The 19,493-nt window shown below is 44.6% G+C and overlaps 1 protein-coding gene across 2 annotated transcripts; it reads right to left on the reverse strand.

The window, feature by feature from the left end:
* Positions 1–582: 582 nt before the first annotated feature.
* FABP1 (fatty acid binding protein 1) lies at positions 583–19,478 on the reverse strand. Of its 2 annotated transcripts, none has more exons than XM_066628702.1 (5): positions 19,392–19,478; positions 7,595–7,742; positions 4,628–4,800; positions 3,823–3,915; positions 583–678 (listed from the first exon to the last, which is right to left on the reverse strand). In XM_066628702.1, the coding sequence occupies exons 2-5, from the start codon at positions 7,659–7,661 to the stop codon at positions 628–630; spliced, it is 384 nt and encodes a 127-aa protein (XP_066484799.1). In that variant the 5' UTR covers positions 7,662–7,742; positions 19,392–19,478; the 3' UTR covers positions 583–627. The 2 variants fall into 2 exon arrangements, with proteins under 2 accessions (XP_066484799.1, XP_066484798.1); XM_066628701.1 differs by having other exon boundaries at positions 19,016–19,475.
* Between the last annotated feature and the right edge of the window lie 15 nt (positions 19,479–19,493).

A 19,493-nucleotide genomic window follows, 5' to 3' on the forward strand; every position in this document is an offset into this window, starting at 1 on the left:
ATGGTGGGAATGTTGTGTGGATTGCTTGTTTTCAAAGCTGCAACACCTTTTTATGAGGCAGCACTGGATTTCTTCTTAAAAAGCCAAAAAAAAAAAAAGTGGTCAAAGGATGTTATCTGAGCTCTCAGGAATAAATGAGTCAAGGCCCAATCCTATCCAACTTTCTAGCAGTGATACAGCTGTGCCAATGGGGTAAACACTGAATGGGGGGGGGGAGAGAGCATGGAGACCTCCTCAAAATAAAGAAATGTTTGTTCCTTTACTTTGGGGCTGCATCAGTGCAGGAAAGTTGGCTGGGATTGGGTCCTCAGTGTGCAATGTTAATGAAGAAAAAGACTAGCTTGGAGTCATCCAGGGAAGAGGGAGGAAGAGAAAAGCAGCTGGTGAGGTAAAGGTTAAACATGCTCTCCTATGCATTACTTCTTGGCAGCAAATCTACACTTTCCCTGGTGCTCTGTATTCATCAGGTGCTTGAGATATACTTGGAGTCCTAAACAGCTCTGGATCTGAGTGATCTTATTGTTGCTCACTGCAGGACACAACAACAATAGTGGAGAGAACTTTTGTATAAATGGTATTTTATTGTACTAGCTTTACACGGTAAAAGTATAGAAATGCCCGCAAAATCTAGATTCTTTTACTGATCCTCTTGTAGTGAATATCACCCAGACTCATGCACTGGAAAAGAAAAGAAAAAGTATAAGTGTTTCAATCTTTCATGGTTGTGATCTGTTGATACTTGACATTTACAAGCATTCCAATATAACCTCCAATCAGCAGTAAATTAACCAACCCTAATGAAGATTTTTTTAAAAATAAAAATGCAAATGCACAGTGCCCAGGCATCACGTCTCTGACCAAGGTACAACTGTTCTCCTCTTTCTGCAAAATGCATTTTCTTTTCTGACACTTTAAAGAATGGGTTAGTATTCTTTAGCTCAGGGGTGTCAAACTCGTTTCATACAGAGGGCCAAAACAGCATTCATCTTGTCTGCTGAGGGCCGGAGGTGATATCATTAGGCAGGAAGTGATGTCATTAAACAGGTCATAATAAAAAATAAGCACTTTTTTCTCATTTAAGAACTCATTAGCTGCAAATGACAGAAGAGAAATACACAAATTTTGATCCATATTTCAAGATATGGAAGAGACCAATTTTCATATGAGCTGCCCTTTCAGCAGTAACACCTCATAAGAAGCTCAGCACTGCTCAGCAGTTGAGAGCCTGAGGACTGGATAAAAAGCTTCCATGGGCCGCATCCAGCCCCCGGGCCTGATGTTTGGCAGGGGTGCTTTAGCTTCTTATAACCTCTTTTTTTAACTCCTTGTGATTATGGTTACCTGGTCTTGATAACCAGATATGGCAGCATGGCATGTACATGTATTCGGCTGCAATCCTATGCACATTCTTGGGAGTAAGGTCTACTGAACTCAGTGGAATTTACTTCTGAGTAAACCTGCCTCAGCTTGCACTGTTAAACACAAGTGACAAATGCCTTTATACAGCACAAGCTTATACAGGTCTACTGAAATGTAAGCCATATTATAGAACCCGGATCCACTTTTTTGAATGACAATCTGTTGGGACCCACTGGAAGTGATGTCATTAACCTGGAAGTGATGTCATAGCCAGAAGTGACATCATCAAGCAGGAAACTTTTTAACATCTCCCATATGACAATATCAAATTAAATTAAGTAAGTAAAGTTACAACAAGTATATGTTCAAAAATGTATTTAAAATAAAGAATCCTCCTAATCCCCCCAAGCAGTGCTGATTTGTTTAAAAACAACTCCCCAAACATCCCAAAGGCTGCAATCTATCCACTTTTACTCAGTAGTAAGCCCCATTGACTATCATTGTTAAAATAATATGCATAGTAGCCTGTTAAAAGTACAGATCTGTGACATTTCCCCAAATGCAGTCACATACCATCGCAGCATCAAGTCTAATATATTAAAAATAAAACACACATTGAATAGGGACCCATCTGAAATTGGCTTGTGACCCACCTAGTGTTTCCCAACTCACAGTTTAAGAAACATTGTCCTTGGAATACACTTACCTTGGAATAACTTCCATTCAATGTTAAACACTGTCCTTTAACATTGAATAGAAGTTATTCCAAGGTAAGTGTATATATGATTCCAGACTTAGAACCTGTTCCCTGTCTCTGAGATCTAGTGCAAGCTCTTCTGTGCTTTCAGAAGGTGCAAGGTCGGGCAGCCCAATCCAGAGCAGCCCGGAGTGCAGAGCTGCTGCAGTGCCAAAATAGCTGCTGTGGCATCCAACGTATCCTGGGCAGCTGCTGCGATCTCCTTTCGTCCCCTTCCCCCAAGTAAGGGAAGAAGACCTGCAATAAGGCTGCCTCTATGGTGGCCCTTGAGGCAGCACAAAATCAGAGAGTCCTGTGTCAGACTGCACAGCCTGACATAGGGCTCAGGATCTGGTGGAACCAAGCTCCACTGATCCCGCCCTCCCTTGCCTCGGAACACCTCCTCTCCGCTGCCTCCCACACCCCTACTCACCTCTCTGCCACCCAGTGGTACAAGTAACCGCAAGGCGGTGGAATGCAGGCCCAGCACCAGAGCTAGCTCCTGCACTAGGCCCATGGTAAGGGTTTGGCACGTTTTACACACCGGCGGTAAGCTGGTGCACACTGTTCAGGATTGGGCCCTAAGTCATTTGCTTACGTATGTTCTGTGACCTGTAGATCCTATTTAAACAACACAAGTATACATCAAGTTCAAGGTGAACTTTTTGAGGATGACAGCAAACTGCCAGGCACTAGCCATGAGAAGGATGACAGTGTGTTTCCCATATGATAAGTGATGCCATTTCTGCTAATAAACTGTATCAGGACCCAAGTCTCAAACTAATTTAGATTGGATGGAGACTAATTCCCCACTCAGCCAATGCCACCATACCACATGTTCACATTTTTTCCACTGAAAAATTTTGGTTCCACTTGAATTTGAGACCAAAGTACCCTTTAATTGCAGTAGGAAAAATGAAACATTTCTGCTGCTGTGGCAACATATTTGATCATAAACATTTACAGTACAAACACATTAGCAAAGGGTGTGTCATCACTTTTGCTGTACTAATGCTGTTCGCTTCCTTGCCTTGAAAATGGATTGGTTTAGGTGAAGAGAGCCAGGATGGTGTAGTGCAGTGGTTCTCAAAGGAACTGTGACCCACCTCAGCCTCTGGCACTGCTGTTGCAACCTGAAACAGTCCCCCAGAAGCAACAGGAAGTTGCATTTGCGAAGCCAGAAGTGACACAGAAGTCACTTCCAGAGGCATTCTGAGGTCTGTGGAGGGCTCTGACAGCCATCCCATGCACAGCACGACATGGGAGCAGCTCTTAGAGGTAGGTTGCAAGCCAGAAGTGGCTTCCAGTTGGCTTCAATTTGGAGCCAAGTGAAGGAAAGGGCGGGTGCATGGGCCCAACTTGTGACCACCTGGCCTCAGGCCATGACTCACAGCATGAGAAACGCTGGTGTAGTGGTTCAGGAATTGGACTTAGACCTGGATGATTCAGGTTCAAATCCCCACTCAGCCATGAAGCTTCCTGGATGACCTTGGGCCAGCCACTATCTCTCAGCCTTACCTACCTCACAGGATTGTTGTGAGGACGAAAGGATAAGAGGAACTATGCAAACCACCCTGAACTCCTTGGAAGAAGGGTGGTATAAAAATGTGAAAAATTAAATAAGTAAATAAATAAATACAATAAGTATAGGAGAACGGGTGATCTCAACTGTGCTGGACGATTCTAATATGGCTTATGTTCGCTAACCCCATTCTGTGTGGTCTTACATTAACTATGGTGTCTCCTTTTAGTTCAGTGACTGATTTGATGCCATTCAAGTCCACAACCATCTTATTGTCTCCTTCCATTTGAACGACGGCCTGCGACAAAGAGAAGAAATGAAGCATAGTTTAGGCCCCCAATTCAAACATTTACATTTCTGGGTAATTTGTCAACATGTCATGAACTTCAGATTTCTCATATACCTGAGATGGTTGTGTTTGGGGCACAGAAAACAGGACTGTATGAGTTTGATCATTTATGCTGGGAGACAAATAGGTATTTATATTTTAAAATGTGCTTTTTTTGAAATACGAAAAGAAATGTGAGAACTTGTAATGGAGCACTCAAAAGCCATTACTCACTGTCAAAAAGAGAAGATAAGAACATAAGAACAGCCCCACTGGATCAGGCCATAGGCCCATCTAGTCCAGCTTCCTGTATCTCACAGTGGCCCACCAAATGCCCCAGGGAGCACACCAGATAATAAGAGACCTCATTCTGGTGCCCTCCCTTGAATAGATACCTTTGATAAAGATACCTTTAATATTTTCTTTATAAAGTACTGTTAACAGAACCACTAGTCTCAAAGTATTTGAATGCCTTCGAATCTTGGCCCAGCTTATTAAAACTGGTTACCCCTGATAAATCTGTGCCTTTGGTAAGGATCAGAGCCCAGACAAATTCAATTTTGCAGGGTCACCAAATCTCCATGTCTTTATAATTCTACATATCCCTTCATGTTTCAATGCCACATAGGGCTGCCAAAAATGATTCTGCTTTTGCAGTCTTTGTTTTTCTTTTTTCCCTTACCTTGACTTTCTGTCCTGTTGGGCTCTCGAGTTCTGCCTCCTTGCCAATTGTGAACTCATTACTCAGCACTTTGCTGCCAGTTGTCACGGTGACCTTGAAGTTCTTGCCATCCTGCACAATTTCTGAGATGCTTTTGGCGTCCTTACCCTTTTCAATCAATTCATCAGAAAGCCCTGGGTAAAAGAAAACCAGCCATCATTACGGGGACTACCTATAAAATAATGAAGAGACCCAGGGTCCTTGGCAAAGTCTGCTGGGCCCCAGGGGCTATAGTCAGTCTGGGGACTCCTTATCCATGTGTGAAGTGTGTGCACACTGTGCCCCCCAGCTCATCACATGTACCTCCTCTTCACTCTCAACTCTTCTTTCTTTCAGCCCTACCTGGGGAGTGGACAGTTCTCCACCCTCAGTGGGTAGGGGCGGTTCAACCCCTTCTCACTTTGCAGTGCTCTCAGATGATAGTCCTGCAGCCTGGGAGCTACTAGCTGCACTGGCTTCTGGGGAGGGGAGGGATTTCCTTCTCCTCCCCAGCAGCTAACAGGGTTGTTCCCACTGCCTTAGATAGACCATTGTCTGCCACAGGAGCAGCCCAAGTCCATTTTGAAAATCTAGCGCAGGGTGTCACTCATTTCATACAGAGGGCCAAAGCTAGCATTCATGCTGCCTGCTGAGGGCCAGAATGACATCACTGAAAAGGAAGTGACATCATTAAGCAGATGATGGACAGAAGTAAGCATTCACATAGAAATTTATCAGCTGCAAATGACAGAAGAAAAAATGTGCAAATCTTCATATTTTCAAGATATTATGCTGGGATAGCCTAATTATAACAGGGGGCAGATAATTTGCTTCTGAGAGCCATATTCGGCCCACAGGTCTTATGTATGACACCCCTAGTCTAGAGTCATGTAGTAACTCTCAATTTTCTGTTGGCATATTAGTCAGTGGCATCATTGATCAGAGCACTTTTCTGGAGGAATGATTGCACCATACTTTTTCTCCAGGTAGAATTGTTTACTTCCCTGAAATGTCCATTGTATGCAGACCATTCCAAATCTTGCATGCCTTAGGGTGAACGGTGGCTAATATTCAAATGACTGAGAACTCTGTGAACTTCCTCCATATTTCTGGCTGACACTCACAGATAGGATCGGCAGGTTTTGACTTGAAGACTTGGCCTCTGCCTGGGGCCAGGGGTGGTGCCAGCCAGAATCTAGTCAGTAGTAACTAAGCCAGGGCAGAAATGTGCTGAGTCCCATGTAAAATGTGGCAAGACAGGGTGGATTACACCCTAATTACACTTTTCCTTACAGTAAAATTGTGACAGTGAGCTGTTAGGGATGATGAATTGGCATTTTAGAAAGATGACATATATTGCATATTCCTTTTCTCTAGAGTGAAATAAATGAGTTAATAACCTTTAGGGAAAATAACATAGCATTAGCAAGATTATGTGCTCACAGAAATAAGGATTTCCCTATATAGCAAGAAAACTGTAGATATGCAAACTACTTTGTTTTAACAATTGGTTAATAGCTTTGGGGGCAAGGGGAAACACAGTAATTCTTTCCTTGGCACACTGAAGTACTGGCTGCGGGTATTCCATTCTCCATCCTCTCTGGTAGTCTGTGGGGGAAAGTTCACTTGGAAGATGCTTCCCCACGGACCACCAGAGAGGGTGGAGACACTGAAGTCTGCAGCTGTGGGTGGTCCGTTCTCCACCCTCTCTGGTGGTCCATGGGGGAGTGCTCCACATTGACCACCAGAGAGAGGGGAGACTGCCCACAGCTGGCATTGCATGTGGTCCATGACTATTCCAGTTTTTGCCTCAGGCTTCTAAAGGTTGGGAACCACTGATTTAAAGGCTCTTAAGTTTGGCATGATTGTGCCTTGCATTCTCCTTTGAGATCTCCATGCACTTCAAGGGGGATCCTCACTTCTAATCCAGCACAAGTTATTCCCTGTACTCAGTGGAAAACTTTCAGAGCATCTCAGACACAATGCAAAGAACTGCATTCTGGGGGGGGGGGGGAGCCAGAGGAAATGGTGGCATGTGCACATCCATGCACACAAGCATTGCATGTGCCTAAGAAGCTCTGTGGATCCTGTTAATGGTGTTATGCTGTCTGCTATGAGATTGAATTTTATCTTTAAATTATCTATTGAATTTTTATCTGCCTGTGCTCTTGTACTCTAGAGTGCTGTACTGTATTAAAGAAATTCTAAACTCACTGGCCCAATACCAGTGGGAAGTTATTATCAAGTATATTTAGACACCACTTTTCAACAAAGTTCTCCTGTGCAAGTCCCACTGAAATGAATAGGAACTGCATAGGGCATTACTGCTGAGATAAAAATTGCTTGTCCAAAACTACCTGCTGAGCGGAGGAGAGAAATGAATGGGAGACGTCATGAGTTCACATTCTGAGGGTTTTTTCATATTAAATCACATTTCCTGCTCTATTCATGTGAATTCGTGGTTGTTTTTGCAGAAGAGACGTGTGTAATTAATCTGAATTTTATGGATGAGCATTCTGGACAATGGTGCAACCCTGGTGAAGGTAAAAGCCATTTTAAGCTTCCTAAATGCCTTTAGTCACAACACACTATACCAAGCAAAATCTCTTCAGGATTTGAACTGGATAAATGTGCATAAGCTATCCCTTCTGTGGCATGCATACTACCACAAATTTAACAATGATATCAGATTACTGATGAACACAGAACGTTTTATTGATTTCTAATGACTTGCACTTTAATACAAGAGGGAAAGTTACAAATATCACAAGGACAACATCTAATAAGAGCCCAGTCAACAAGAATTGCACAGTTAACATCACACTTCTTTGCTCTGCACTGCCTAGCATCTGCTTTCAAATCTCATTTAAGAAACCAACATGGGGACAGCATGAAGGCAGAAGCAGCAGCATAAATTAAGCAGCTATTATCAGCAAGTGAAAAACTTACCAATGGCTTTCATGAATGGCTCAAAGTTTTCTTGGGACTGGAGCTCGTACTTTCCAGTGAAGCTCATTCTGGTGCAATGCTTTCAGCTCTCCACAGAAGGTAAGGCAGTTCCACAGAAAGCCACCTTCTTTTTATAAGGAGCTCTCACCTTGAAAGTTGGCCAGAAGTTACATGATGTAATTCCTTTATAGCTTTGCTGAAACATTAACTTTGTGACTCACAGACAAGTCATCATTAAACCATCAACAAGTAGCTACATTTACAACATCAGGGAAGATTGCTTTTCATAGCATTGAGAATTGTGGACAGAAACCACATATAAAGAAGCGCTTGTACAGATTAAGGCAAAAAGAAATTAAATGATGCCAAGATATAATTTGTGTTTGGCATAATGATACAGGTATGGGAAATGTTTACTAAAGGCCAGACGATAAGGATACATAATGGAATACATAACATAATAAAAACTGCATGTTTTTATTCTGGCTTTCATATTAATTTCTTAATATTGATACTGATGCTGGAATCATACCAGTGGGAAATTTTCCCTGGAATACATTTTTAATAGGTCCATTAAAAATGCTAAACTAATTTTGCATAAAGGGCCGTAAACAAACATAGCTACAATGCAAGTTATATTGGTTTTATAGCAGTTGAATGGGCCCCTCTAAATATCTTGAGAATTGGTTTTCTTTCTATTGTAGTTTGGAGACATTAAAAAGGTGGCAGAGCAGCTTTTAAACTGATCCCTGGAGGAAGGCCGACAGGAGCCAAGGGGCATCCAGTTGGATGAGGATGGGGAGGTTAGAGAACAACAAGACAAAGGCAGAGTAGGAGAAGAAATTGGGAAAGGTAGCGTGATAGGATGTGATAGACAGTTTGGCATAGTGAGAGGATGCGGGGACAAAGGAGCGAATAAGTAGCCCATTCCATGTACAAATGCTTTTATGTGAATGGCCGAAGTCTACGAGCAAAGGTGGGAGAACTGGAATGTCTGGTGACAAGGGAAAACATTGACATAGTGGACATAACGGAAACCTGGTGGAATGCGGAGAATCAGTGGGATACCGCAATCCCGGGCTATAAACTCTACAGGAGGGACAGGCAGGGGCGTATTGGAGGTGGGGTGGCCATTTATGTTAAGGAAGGGATAGAATCCAGCAAAGTAGAGATTGAAGGTGGGTCCGACTCCACCGTAGAATCTCTGTGGGTTACATTACCAGGCTTGTGCAGCGATGTAATACTGGGGGCATGCTATCGTCCTCCAGACCAGAAATCGGATGGGGACCTTGAAATGAGGAAACAGATCAAGGAGGGACAGGGTTGTAATCATGGGGAACTTCAATTATCCTCCTATAGACTGGGTCAATTTGTGTTCTGGTCACAATAAGGAGACCGGATTTCTTGACGTGCTAAATGACTGTGGCTTAGAGCAGCTAGTCACAGAGCCCACCAGAGCGCAGGTGACTCTGGATTTAATATTGTGCGGTACACAGGACCTGGTTAGGGATGTAAATGTTACTGAGCCTTTGGGGAACAGTGATCATGCTGCGATCCGTTTTGACATGCATGTTGGGGGAAGAATACCAGGCAAATCTCTAACAAAAACCCTTGACTTCCGACGGACAGACTTTCCTCAAATGAGGAGGCTGGTTAGAAAGAGGTTGAAAGGGAGGGTAAAAAGAGTCCAATCTCTCCAGAGTGCATGGAGGCTGTTTAAAACAACAGTAATAGAGGCCCAGCAGAGGTGTATACCGCAAAGAAAGAAGGGTTCCACTAAATCCAGGAGGGTGCCCGCATGGCTAACGAGCCAAGTTAGAGAGGCTGTGAAGGGCAAGGAAGCTTCCTTCCATAAATGGAAGTCTTGCCCTAATGAGAAGAATAAAAAGGAACATAAACTGTGGCAAAAGAAATGTAAGAAGCTGATATGGGAGGCCAAACGAGACTATGAGGAATGCATGGCCAGCAACATTCAGGGGAATAATAAAAGCTTCTTCAAATATGTTAGAAGCAGGAAACCCGCCAGAGAAGCGGTTGGCCCTCTGGATGGTGAGGAAGGGGAGATAAAAGAAGACTTAGAGATGGCAGAGAAATTAAATGAGTTCTTTGCATCTGTCTTCACGGCAGAAGACCTCGGGCAGATACCGCTGCCCGAACGGCCCCTCCTGACCGAGGAGTTAAGTCAGATAGAGTAGATGAAAGAGAAGATGTTTCAGACCTCATTGATAAATTAAAGATCAATAAGTCACCGGGCCCTGATGGCATCCACCCAAGAGTTATTAAGGAATTGAAGAATGAAGTTGCAGATCTCTTGACTAAGATATGCAACTTGTCCCTCAAAACGGCCATGGTGCCAGAAGATTGGAGGATAGCAAATGTCACGCCTATCTTTAAAAAGGGAAAGGGGGGAACCCGGGAAACTATAGGCTGGTCAGCCTAACATCTATACCAGGTAAGATGGTGGAATGCCTCATCAAGGATAGGATCTCAAAACACATAGATGAACAGACCTTGCTGAGGGAGAATCAGCATGGTTTCTGTAAGGGTAAGTCTTGCCTCACGAACCTAATAGAATTCTTTGAAAAGGTCAACAGGCATGTGGATGTGGGAGAACCCATGGACATTATATATCTGGACTTTCAGAAGGCGTTCGACACGGTCCCTCACCAAAGGCTACTGAAAAAACTCCACAGTCAGGGAATTAGAGGACAGGTCCTCTCGTGGATTGAGAATTGGTTGGAGGCCAGGAAGCAGAGAGTGGGTGTCAATGGGCAATTTTCACAATGGAGAGAGGTGAAAAGCGGTGTGCCCCAAGGATCTGTCCTGGGACCGGTGCTTTTCAACCTCTTCATAAATGACCTGGAGACAGGGTTGAGCAGTGAAGTGGCTAAGTTTGCAGATGACACCAAACTTTTCCGAGCGGTAAAGACCAGAAGTGATTGTGAGGAGCTCCAGAAGGATCTCTCCAGACTGGCAGAATGGGCAACAAAATGGCAGATGTGCTTCAATTTCAGTAAGTGTAAAGTCATGCACATTGGGGCAAAAAATCAAAACTTTAGATATAGGCTGATGGGTTCTGAGCTGTCTGTGACAGGATCAGGAGAGAGATCTTGGGGTAGTGGTGGACAGGTCAATGAAAGTGTCGACCCAATGTGCGGCGGCAGTGAAGAAGGCCACATCTATGCTTGGGATCATTAGGAAAGGTATTGAGAACAAAACGGTGAATATTATAATGCCGTTGTACAAATCGATGGTAAGGCCACACTTGGAGTATTGTGTCCAGTTCTGGTCACCGCATCTCAAAAAAGACATAGTGGAAATGGAAAAGGTGCAAAAGAGAGCAACTAAGATGATTACGGGGCTGGGACACCTTCCTTATGAGGAAAGGCTACGGTGTTACGTGAAAATCCCCTTTTCCCTTCCAAGTTGTGGTTTTATATCTGGTTATGTATTTTGGACTAAAATGCAGGCCTAAAACTTCTCTTACAGGCCACAAAAGGAGTCAAATCATAAGCTCACTCATTTCTCATGTTGTTGGCCACCTTCAGTCTGGAAAGACTCATTTTCTCTAGGAACACTGGAAATGTCTTTATTGTTTAAGTCAATCACTGAATATGCAAACACCTTAAGGGAGTAAGGTGAAATTGTTTTATTTTTTAAGTTTCATAAAGCTAGGTAAAAGTGGGTTTAAAAAGTTTGGGAACCACTAGGGCTCAGCTTTACCTCATTAGCTGTGGGGACCAATTTTAATCAGTGTGGGCAGATTTTATTGGTGAGGCTGGAATTTAAGGCACATTTGCATAATTTTTGTAGCATTTTTTAGGGCTTGTGTTAAGGTAATTGGGAAAGAAAATTTAAAATGTTAAACATGGTGTTTCCTTCAAATGAATGATAATTCACATTCCATCTGCCTTCAGTATCTCAAAAAAGCACTTATATTGATATTTTGGTACATATGTATGGATTGTTTAATCAACTGTTTAACTAGATAATGGGCAGTTGATTTATTAACATGCAGCGCGGTCCTATCTTGCGCTGGAACAGGCAGGCCAGTAGACCTGCGCTGTATCCAGCTCAAGATTGGGACCAGACGCGGCTTAGCCAGAGGCAAGGGGAAACTTTTCCCCTTACCCCCAGGTAAGCCACCACAGTCCCAATGGATCTCCTCAGACCTGTGTCACCTCAGGAGGTGATGCAAGTCCGAGGCGAATGGAGCGGCGGAGTCGCTGCTTGGGGAACAGGGTTGGGATCCAACATAACTGCAGGTCCCAGCCCCGCCTCCCGTGCCCCCCCGCCTCCTGGAATGCCCTCTGCCTGCCCTCTCCCTCCCTGCTCTAGGATGCTTCCCTCCCACCTCCTCCCTGCTCTCCCCAGACCCCTGCGTCGGTTGAGCTTTGCTGGCGCAGCTTTCCCCCTCCAGGTCGGCACAGAGGCTGGATGCAGCCTCCCTGGGCTGAAGACCCTCCTGGGCCAACAAGGGACTTGCGCCAGCCGAATTTAATTTAATTTAGGATTACGCCCTAAAAGTATTTAACACATTGCCAACTCATATACTTTGCAGTTAAAAATTTAAACATTATTTAAATTAGCACCTTTGAAGGGACCAAACTCCCCCACAATCCCTGAGTTGAACATTTTGCCATGAGGCAGGAATCTCCACCCAGGAGTCTAACCAATGAATCAGCTACATTCACAGAAAGCAGCTGCACAGCAGAAAGGTGCTTGCAGAGCAAGCACATGATTTGAAGCCTGTTTTAACTAGTGGTAGTAAGGATATGTTTGCATATTACACAGAAGAAACTTAGGTCTGCCATTGCTAGCCAACTTCCTGGTAGGAGTTGAAACACGCAGTGAAATCACAGAGCTAAAATTACTGAGTTGTGTCACTGCTGAATTGCACTGCAAAACCCTTTGAGAGGAAGATTGCTACTGAAGTGTCCTTTGTAGATATAGGACACAATCCTAAACCCTTATGTCAGTGCTTTCCAATGGGACATGTGCTGCATCCTGCAGTTGGGTGTCACTCATGGAGGCCTCCTCAAAGTAAGGGAATGTTTGCTCCCTTACCTCAGAGCTGCATTGCCTTTATGTTAGTGCTGGAGAGTTAGGATTAGTGGGGTTAGGATTGTGCCCATAATCAGTTACAGGGCTAGCCTTAGGGCAATATAGCCTAGGTCATGACACTGAACCCTGCTTTCTGGGGGAGGGAGTGCACTGGGGCAGCTGCTGGATTTCCCATGGCTGCAGCCAACATCTGGCAGCTGGAGAAGGGAGAGTGGCAAGTGGAGTGTGGGCTTGCTCGCCCTCCCCTAGAACTGTTTGGCTTGATATGGGCCTCCCAGAACTAGTGGGCAGTGAAGTTATGTCACCACAAACTATTTCTAGGTGCCATGCTTTGCAAACAGCACCACAGGTATCTGGCTCACTGTGGCTGTAGTTGCCCTGGCTGCAATTGCTGTGGGTGCCTGGTGAGTGGGAGGCCTTGTGCAAGTGCCCTGCATTGGACCCCACCGGTCCTAGGGCTGGCCCTGATCAGTTTTGTTAGAGGAGCTGCATCGCCTCCTGCTCTCAATTCTGACAGAGCACAATATTACCAGAAGGGAATGTCCCTAATCCCTCAAAGTCTTGTGGAGAGTGAGGCCCTAGCAAGCTATGGGGTGATGGCAGTGAGAGAATGATGAGATGGTTCAGTGTCAGGTGTTTTGAGGTCCCTGGTCAGAAACTTCAAGAACACCACAACAGTAAACTTTCTTAGGTGCATACCTATACACATAGTTGTCCCAATCCTGCTCTAGTTTCAATTTTGTAAGCATTTATGCTGACTAGTTGTAGACCAGACAAGGATGTGCTTACAAATGTAAATATAATAAAAGCAACATAGTGCAGGTAGATGGAACCAACACTTGGATTTGCATTCTGATGTGCATAGGGTGCAAATCTCATTCAGACCCAGGGACAGCGACATGTTGCTAGAGGTTCCAGAGCAGAGGCTAGCACGAGGGCAAAGGCCAGCAATCTGTTTAGTGTTGGCACATTTGATGTGTGCCAAACAGAGTGAAATTGTGGCATGGTCTTTTAAAAAATTTTTTTTAGTATTTAGCCTCCATCCTGGTTCTGATTCTGATTGCATGCTTTATAATTATTTACTGGGTATAAACTGAGAGCCCACTGAAGTTTAATGTTTATGGTGAAAAAATATATTTAAGAATTTAAAGGCTTCTTAAATATCGCAGCTCTCAAATATCTGAAGTTTATCGTAAGTGGCGTATTGTAATCAGCAAATTCGGCCACATCTACTAATAATATACTAACAAAAGATTGATTTTAATCAGTCCACACCAAGGCAGGTGTGTAATGAGTTCCAGGAATTCTTAGCCTAGCCTTGTTCATTTCTATAAGAAGATGACTATGTGACTTTCTGGAAGTGTACCCATTTAGTCCTGCCCACTTCAATGGCATACATGCATCCTTCCTGCCCCCACCCTCCCTCTGCATGGACAAACATTGCAAGTGTGCAGATGTGGGACTTGCTGACTCCCATTCCCCACATTGTAGACACTGTCCACAATTACGGTACCATCTGAAAAGGTGAACTGAATAGTTCAGTTCACCATAACTGAAAAGGGCTTGGCAGTTGTATAAAACCCTTTTAAATTACCAGCACCTGCATGGCACCAACATTTAATAGCCAAGATTCAACATCCATAAAACCCCTTAAACATACTAAACAAAGAACTGGTTCAAACTATACTTTTTCACCCAGTTCACCCCACTCATTTAAAGGCTCATAATACATACATCCTGGCCGCTCCTCTCGCACTGAAGTGAATTTGGATCTGAATTTTCTGAATTTGTCCACACTGTTCCTCTACATCGGGGTGCCCAAACCCCGGCCCGGGGGCCACTTGCGGCCCTTGAGGCCTCTCAATCCGGCCCTCAAGGAGCCCCCAGTCTCCAATGAGCCTCTGGCCCTCCAGAGATTTGTTGAAGCCTGCACTGGCCCAATGCAACTTCTCTCAGCATGAGGGTGACTGTTTGACCTCTCGTGTGAGCTGTGGGATGAGAGCTCCCTCCACTGCTTGCTCTTTCACATCTGTGATGCAGTACTGGCAGCAAAGGAAAGGCCAGCCTTGCTTTGTGCAAGGCCTTTTATAGGCATTGAGCTATTGCAAGACCTTCATTCATTCATATAAGTTCATCTTTAATATATTCATTTATGTAAACTTATGTAAATTTATTCAAATTTTAATTGTAAATTAATCCCCCCGCCCCGCCCCTGACACAGTGTCAGAGAGCTGATGTGGCCCTCCTGCCAAAAACTTTGGACACCCCTGCTCTACATGCACTGATAAATGTGTTTTAGGTTTATCAGTAAGTGTAAAGCAGCAGTTCAGACAAATGAGCAACAAATGTGCATGCTTTTAATTATGTGAGGCCAGTTCATGTGAAGAAGTATCATTCAAAGTCCAGGAGCTTTGCAGAAAAGACAAAGAGGGAACAAACGGGGTAACTCAATCTTTAACATATGTAAGATTTCCAAAATGATCTCAGAGTTTATGGCTGCAATCAAATGAATTTTCTCTCAGCAACCTGGGTTTTCTTCCATGTGGTGCTTTGCTTGATTGGGCCTGAGATTAACTGTTGCTTCTGTTAGGGTAAGGGACTCCTTGGAGAAGGCTGGCTGGCTGACCAAAGGGAGGTGTTCTTAGTGTTAGCAGTACTAGAAAGCAGGTGTGTAGAATTGTAACAGGCAGGTCAAAACAAAGCCCTTGAATTGAATTGTGATTGGAAAGCTCTGGGTATCCTGGGGCAGAAGTGCTACAGATGCAATATGTTGCAACACCTTTCCATCCACCCCACTCCAAAGGAAATGAGTCATAATTTTCCGTACTAAATCGAATTTCTGAACACTAATCAAGGACCATCACACATATTGCAATTCAGGTACAAAGTTTTCAAAGTATCAATATGTAATTTTTTATCAATCAGTGTACTGCTAAATTATGCAGTACTACCAACAGACTTGATGGAGCCAGATTATATTATGTTTTCTAGATTAGATTACTAGGATCAGGGCCCAATCCTATCCAATTTTCCTGTACTGATGTAGCCGCAAGGTAAGGGAACAAAGTTCTCTTGCCTTAAGGAGACCTCTTTGACTCCCCACCACCACCACAGGATGCAGCGCACTCCCTGTTGGCATAACTGAGGGCCCAATCCTATCCAATTTTCTAGCATCGGTGCAGCGGCAATGCAGCCACAAGATAAGGGAACAAATGTCCCTATACCTTAAGGCTGCCCCACCACAAGATGCAGTCCATGCCCCTTTGGCACAGCACCAGCACAGTGGATTGGATAGGACTGGATAGGATTGGGACCTTAATGAGCACCAGAAAGTTGGATAGGATTGGGCCCTCATTGGCATTGTGGTCATGCTTTGTAAATACAGCAGATGGTACATATGTATACAGATTGCATATGCACAATTGCACTTAAAAGTAGTGTTTATTCCTTCTTTGATCACTATTCTGAAAGCTTCTGTGGTGCACGTATTTTGTACCAGCATTTATAGAATAGGACTTTGCTTCTGAAAACATACTGGCTCCACAACAACCCTCAATGCATTGAAATATTTATAATTCAGAGTATACAACTATTGTGCTGCAGGATTCTAAATTCTTCTTTAGGCAAAAGAAGTTTTAGCCATTCATTTGGTAGGTGGATTGCCACAGTGATTAGGGAGGGTTAGGCTAGGAGCTGGGGAACAGTACATTCTTGCTTGTTCACTCGCTCTCTTGCTCTCTCTCATACACATGTACACACAGAGCTAAGGAAAGGGAGCAGGTGGGGGTGTCTAGTGGGCTGGGGGAGAAGGCAGCTTCTGCTTGGGGATGGTCCCTGTTTGGGGGCCTTTGGGAGGCTGCAGGTTGGCTCAGGGGGAGGGGGTCACCCTGGCCCTCCTCCCTGGCATAGCCCTTTAGACTGAGTCCTAGACAGGAGCTGTTGGAGACACAACCTTCTGCCTCCCTAGTCCTGCCTTTCTGCTCTCTTCATGGGCCTCCTATCAGTTATATAGGCTGCTTCCTCCTCCAGCCCTGCCCCTTCCTTACTGGACATAAAAGGGACCCCACCCAGGGCCTCTCTCCCTGTTGTTATCTCTCCCTCCTCCCTGACCTCTTACTGGGTCAGGTCCTGCTGGCACCCCAACAGTGTGTGTGTCAGGATGGTGTCAGGTTGACCATTGCCTACTCTCATCAGAGGACCAACATGGTTGGGCTGACCTTGGAACTGGTGGCTGTGCCCAGTGTGTGATAATGGGATGGAGACTACCATGGGAAGCCTAACACCTGCACTCTGTATGTATGTGTGAAAACACAGCAATTTTGCAAGCGAAAGAGGTAGAGGGTCAAACTACGAGTATGTTTGCAAAAATGGCTGGTGCAGATCAGAAGAGATTCATTTGGGCAGACTACTACAACTGCCCCCCCCACCAATGTGGGGGGGGGGGTCAGTTAGGATTGATCTATGACTCTAACAAACACAGAGCCATGGGTTGGCTGAGAGCAGCACCTGGGTGCAGGGCCACTCTGTATCTGAAGTGTTTTTAGGAGTATTCCTCCTGGATTGGACTCTTTGTAGGAGTGTCTTTTGGCCTCTCCATTTATGCTCTACATGTGTATATGTTGCTGAAGCAAATTTACAAAAGCACCATAACTCTCCAGTGCTCTTGCTCATACAAAGGAAACCAAACTTGGACAGGGTTTTCCCTCGATCTTTGCACTGGTTGGGGAGCACAGAGTTGCATGAGCAAAATTGCTCAATCATTCTGTGAGCGTGACCCTTGGCTGTGCAAAGAAGCCTCATCTTGCTCTTGCTCTTTGGTCTCAGAACAAACTTTGCTGCTGAGGTGTCTCTAAAGCCTCTTGTGAAAACGTCTTGTTGCCCATTACAACAGCCTATTTTAAAAATAGCCTGCACTCAGCTTTTTCTGAATTATCTCTTTTCTCAAAGTCTCCATTGCATGCCTCTCACCTCGTAGTTGTCCTTGCAAAATACACGCCAAAATGGGGTTGATAATTTGCTACCCCTTTGCCGCAAGCACCATCTGAGATCAGAAGCCACAATTAAGACTATAGTAATTTTTATCTTAAGGGCAATTTATTAGTTTCTTTATAAGCATAGCCAACACAACCTGTCTTAAAGTACATCAAGAGAAAACCTTTATTCTCGTCCATTCATCTGGCTAAATATTCAACTCCAGATGGCTGCAGAACCCACACAAGACATTGGTTCTTAAAAGACAATTTTTTAAAAAAGTTTTTAAAAGACAGACAGTTCCTGCATTCATCAGAAAAGTTATTGAGAATAAAATGACTAGTATTATAATGTTGTTGTTGGCATCCTTCAGTCTCAGAAGACTATGGTGTCACGCTCTGAATGGTGGCTCTGGAACAGAGTGTCCTCTCCAGTGCGCGAAGCCTGGGTAAAGTAGGTATGGAGGATAGGCTGTTACCCATGCAGCAAATCCCCCCTCTCCACGTCGCTGAAATGGTCCAATGGAAAGGCAGAGGCCAATACAGTTGGTTCCAGCGGCGTCACAGGAGTTGCCAGAACGTGACTGTGTTCAGCCATGAACTGCCTCAGGGACTCCGGCTCCGGATTTTGCCTCGAGGTTGACTCCTGAAGCCTTTTCCATAACTGGATGTGGCCACAAGGCAGTGGAGGTTTGGGATCAGAGTTTTCCATCTCTCAGATGAGCTGCCTTCCCAGGCTGACGAGTCCCATCTACCCGGTTGCTGTTTAGTCGCCTCTTACGACAAGTACAGCCAAACTGAGGGCCTATTCTTATCCCCAGCCCCCAGGGGAATAACCCCCAGGGGGCTTATCCCCAGCCCCCAGTATTATAATGCCATTGTACAAATTGATGGTAAGGCCACACCTGGAGAATTGTGTCCAGTTCTGGATGCCACATCTCAAAAAGAATATAGTGGAAATGGAAAAGGTGCAGAAGAGAGCAACCAAAATGATTACTGGGTTGGGGCACCTGCCTTATGAGGAAAGGATACAGCATTTGGGGCTCTTCAGTCTAGAAAAAAAGGTGCTTGAGGGGGGACATGAACTGAGACATACAAAATTATGCAGGGGATCAATAGAGTGGATACTCTTTTTCCTATCATACAACACCAGAACCAGGGGATCTCCACTAAAATTGAGTGTTGGGACAATTAGGACAGACAAAAGAAAATATTTCTTTTCCTAGTGCATTATTATTCTGTGGAACTCCTTGCCACAGCATGTGGTGATGGCATCTGGCCTGGACACCTTTAAAAAAGAATTGGACAGATTGCTGGAGGAAAAGTTCATCACAAGTTACAAGTAATGATGGGTATGAGCAACCTCCTGATTTTAGAAGTAGGCTACCTTAGAATGTGGATGCAAGGGAGGGCATCAGGAAGCAGGTCTCTTGTCTTGTCTTGTCTCTTGTCTTGTGTGGGGCCACTATGAGATGCAGGAAACTGGAATACATGGGCCTTTGGCCTGATCCAGCCAGGCTCTTCTTATGTTCTTATGCAGGCATAAGGTCTGGTCGCTTTCACAACGTGACACTCTTGTGACAACATCAAAGAAACGTGGTCTGTCTGTGTCCCCTCTTTGCCTAGGATTTTCTCAGGGCAATTAAAAGCAACCACCCCACTCCCCAATAATGGTGAAGAAGACAAGCAGGAGAAGTTTCCTCTTGATGCTGGGCTAGCTGGAAAGAGATGAGGTGTTCGGCTGCAACCCAATGCACATTTACCTGGGAGTAAGCCCTGTTGACCACAATGGGGCTGACTTCTGAGTAGACACGCAAAGTGGGATGGGTGCTGGTCCACCCTGAGACAGGAAGCGATCGAGGCAT

This window comes from Tiliqua scincoides, chromosome 5 (assembly GCF_035046505.1).
Source record: "Tiliqua scincoides isolate rTilSci1 chromosome 5, rTilSci1.hap2, whole genome shotgun sequence".
Taxonomy (NCBI): Eukaryota; Metazoa; Chordata; class Lepidosauria; order Squamata; family Scincidae; genus Tiliqua; species Tiliqua scincoides.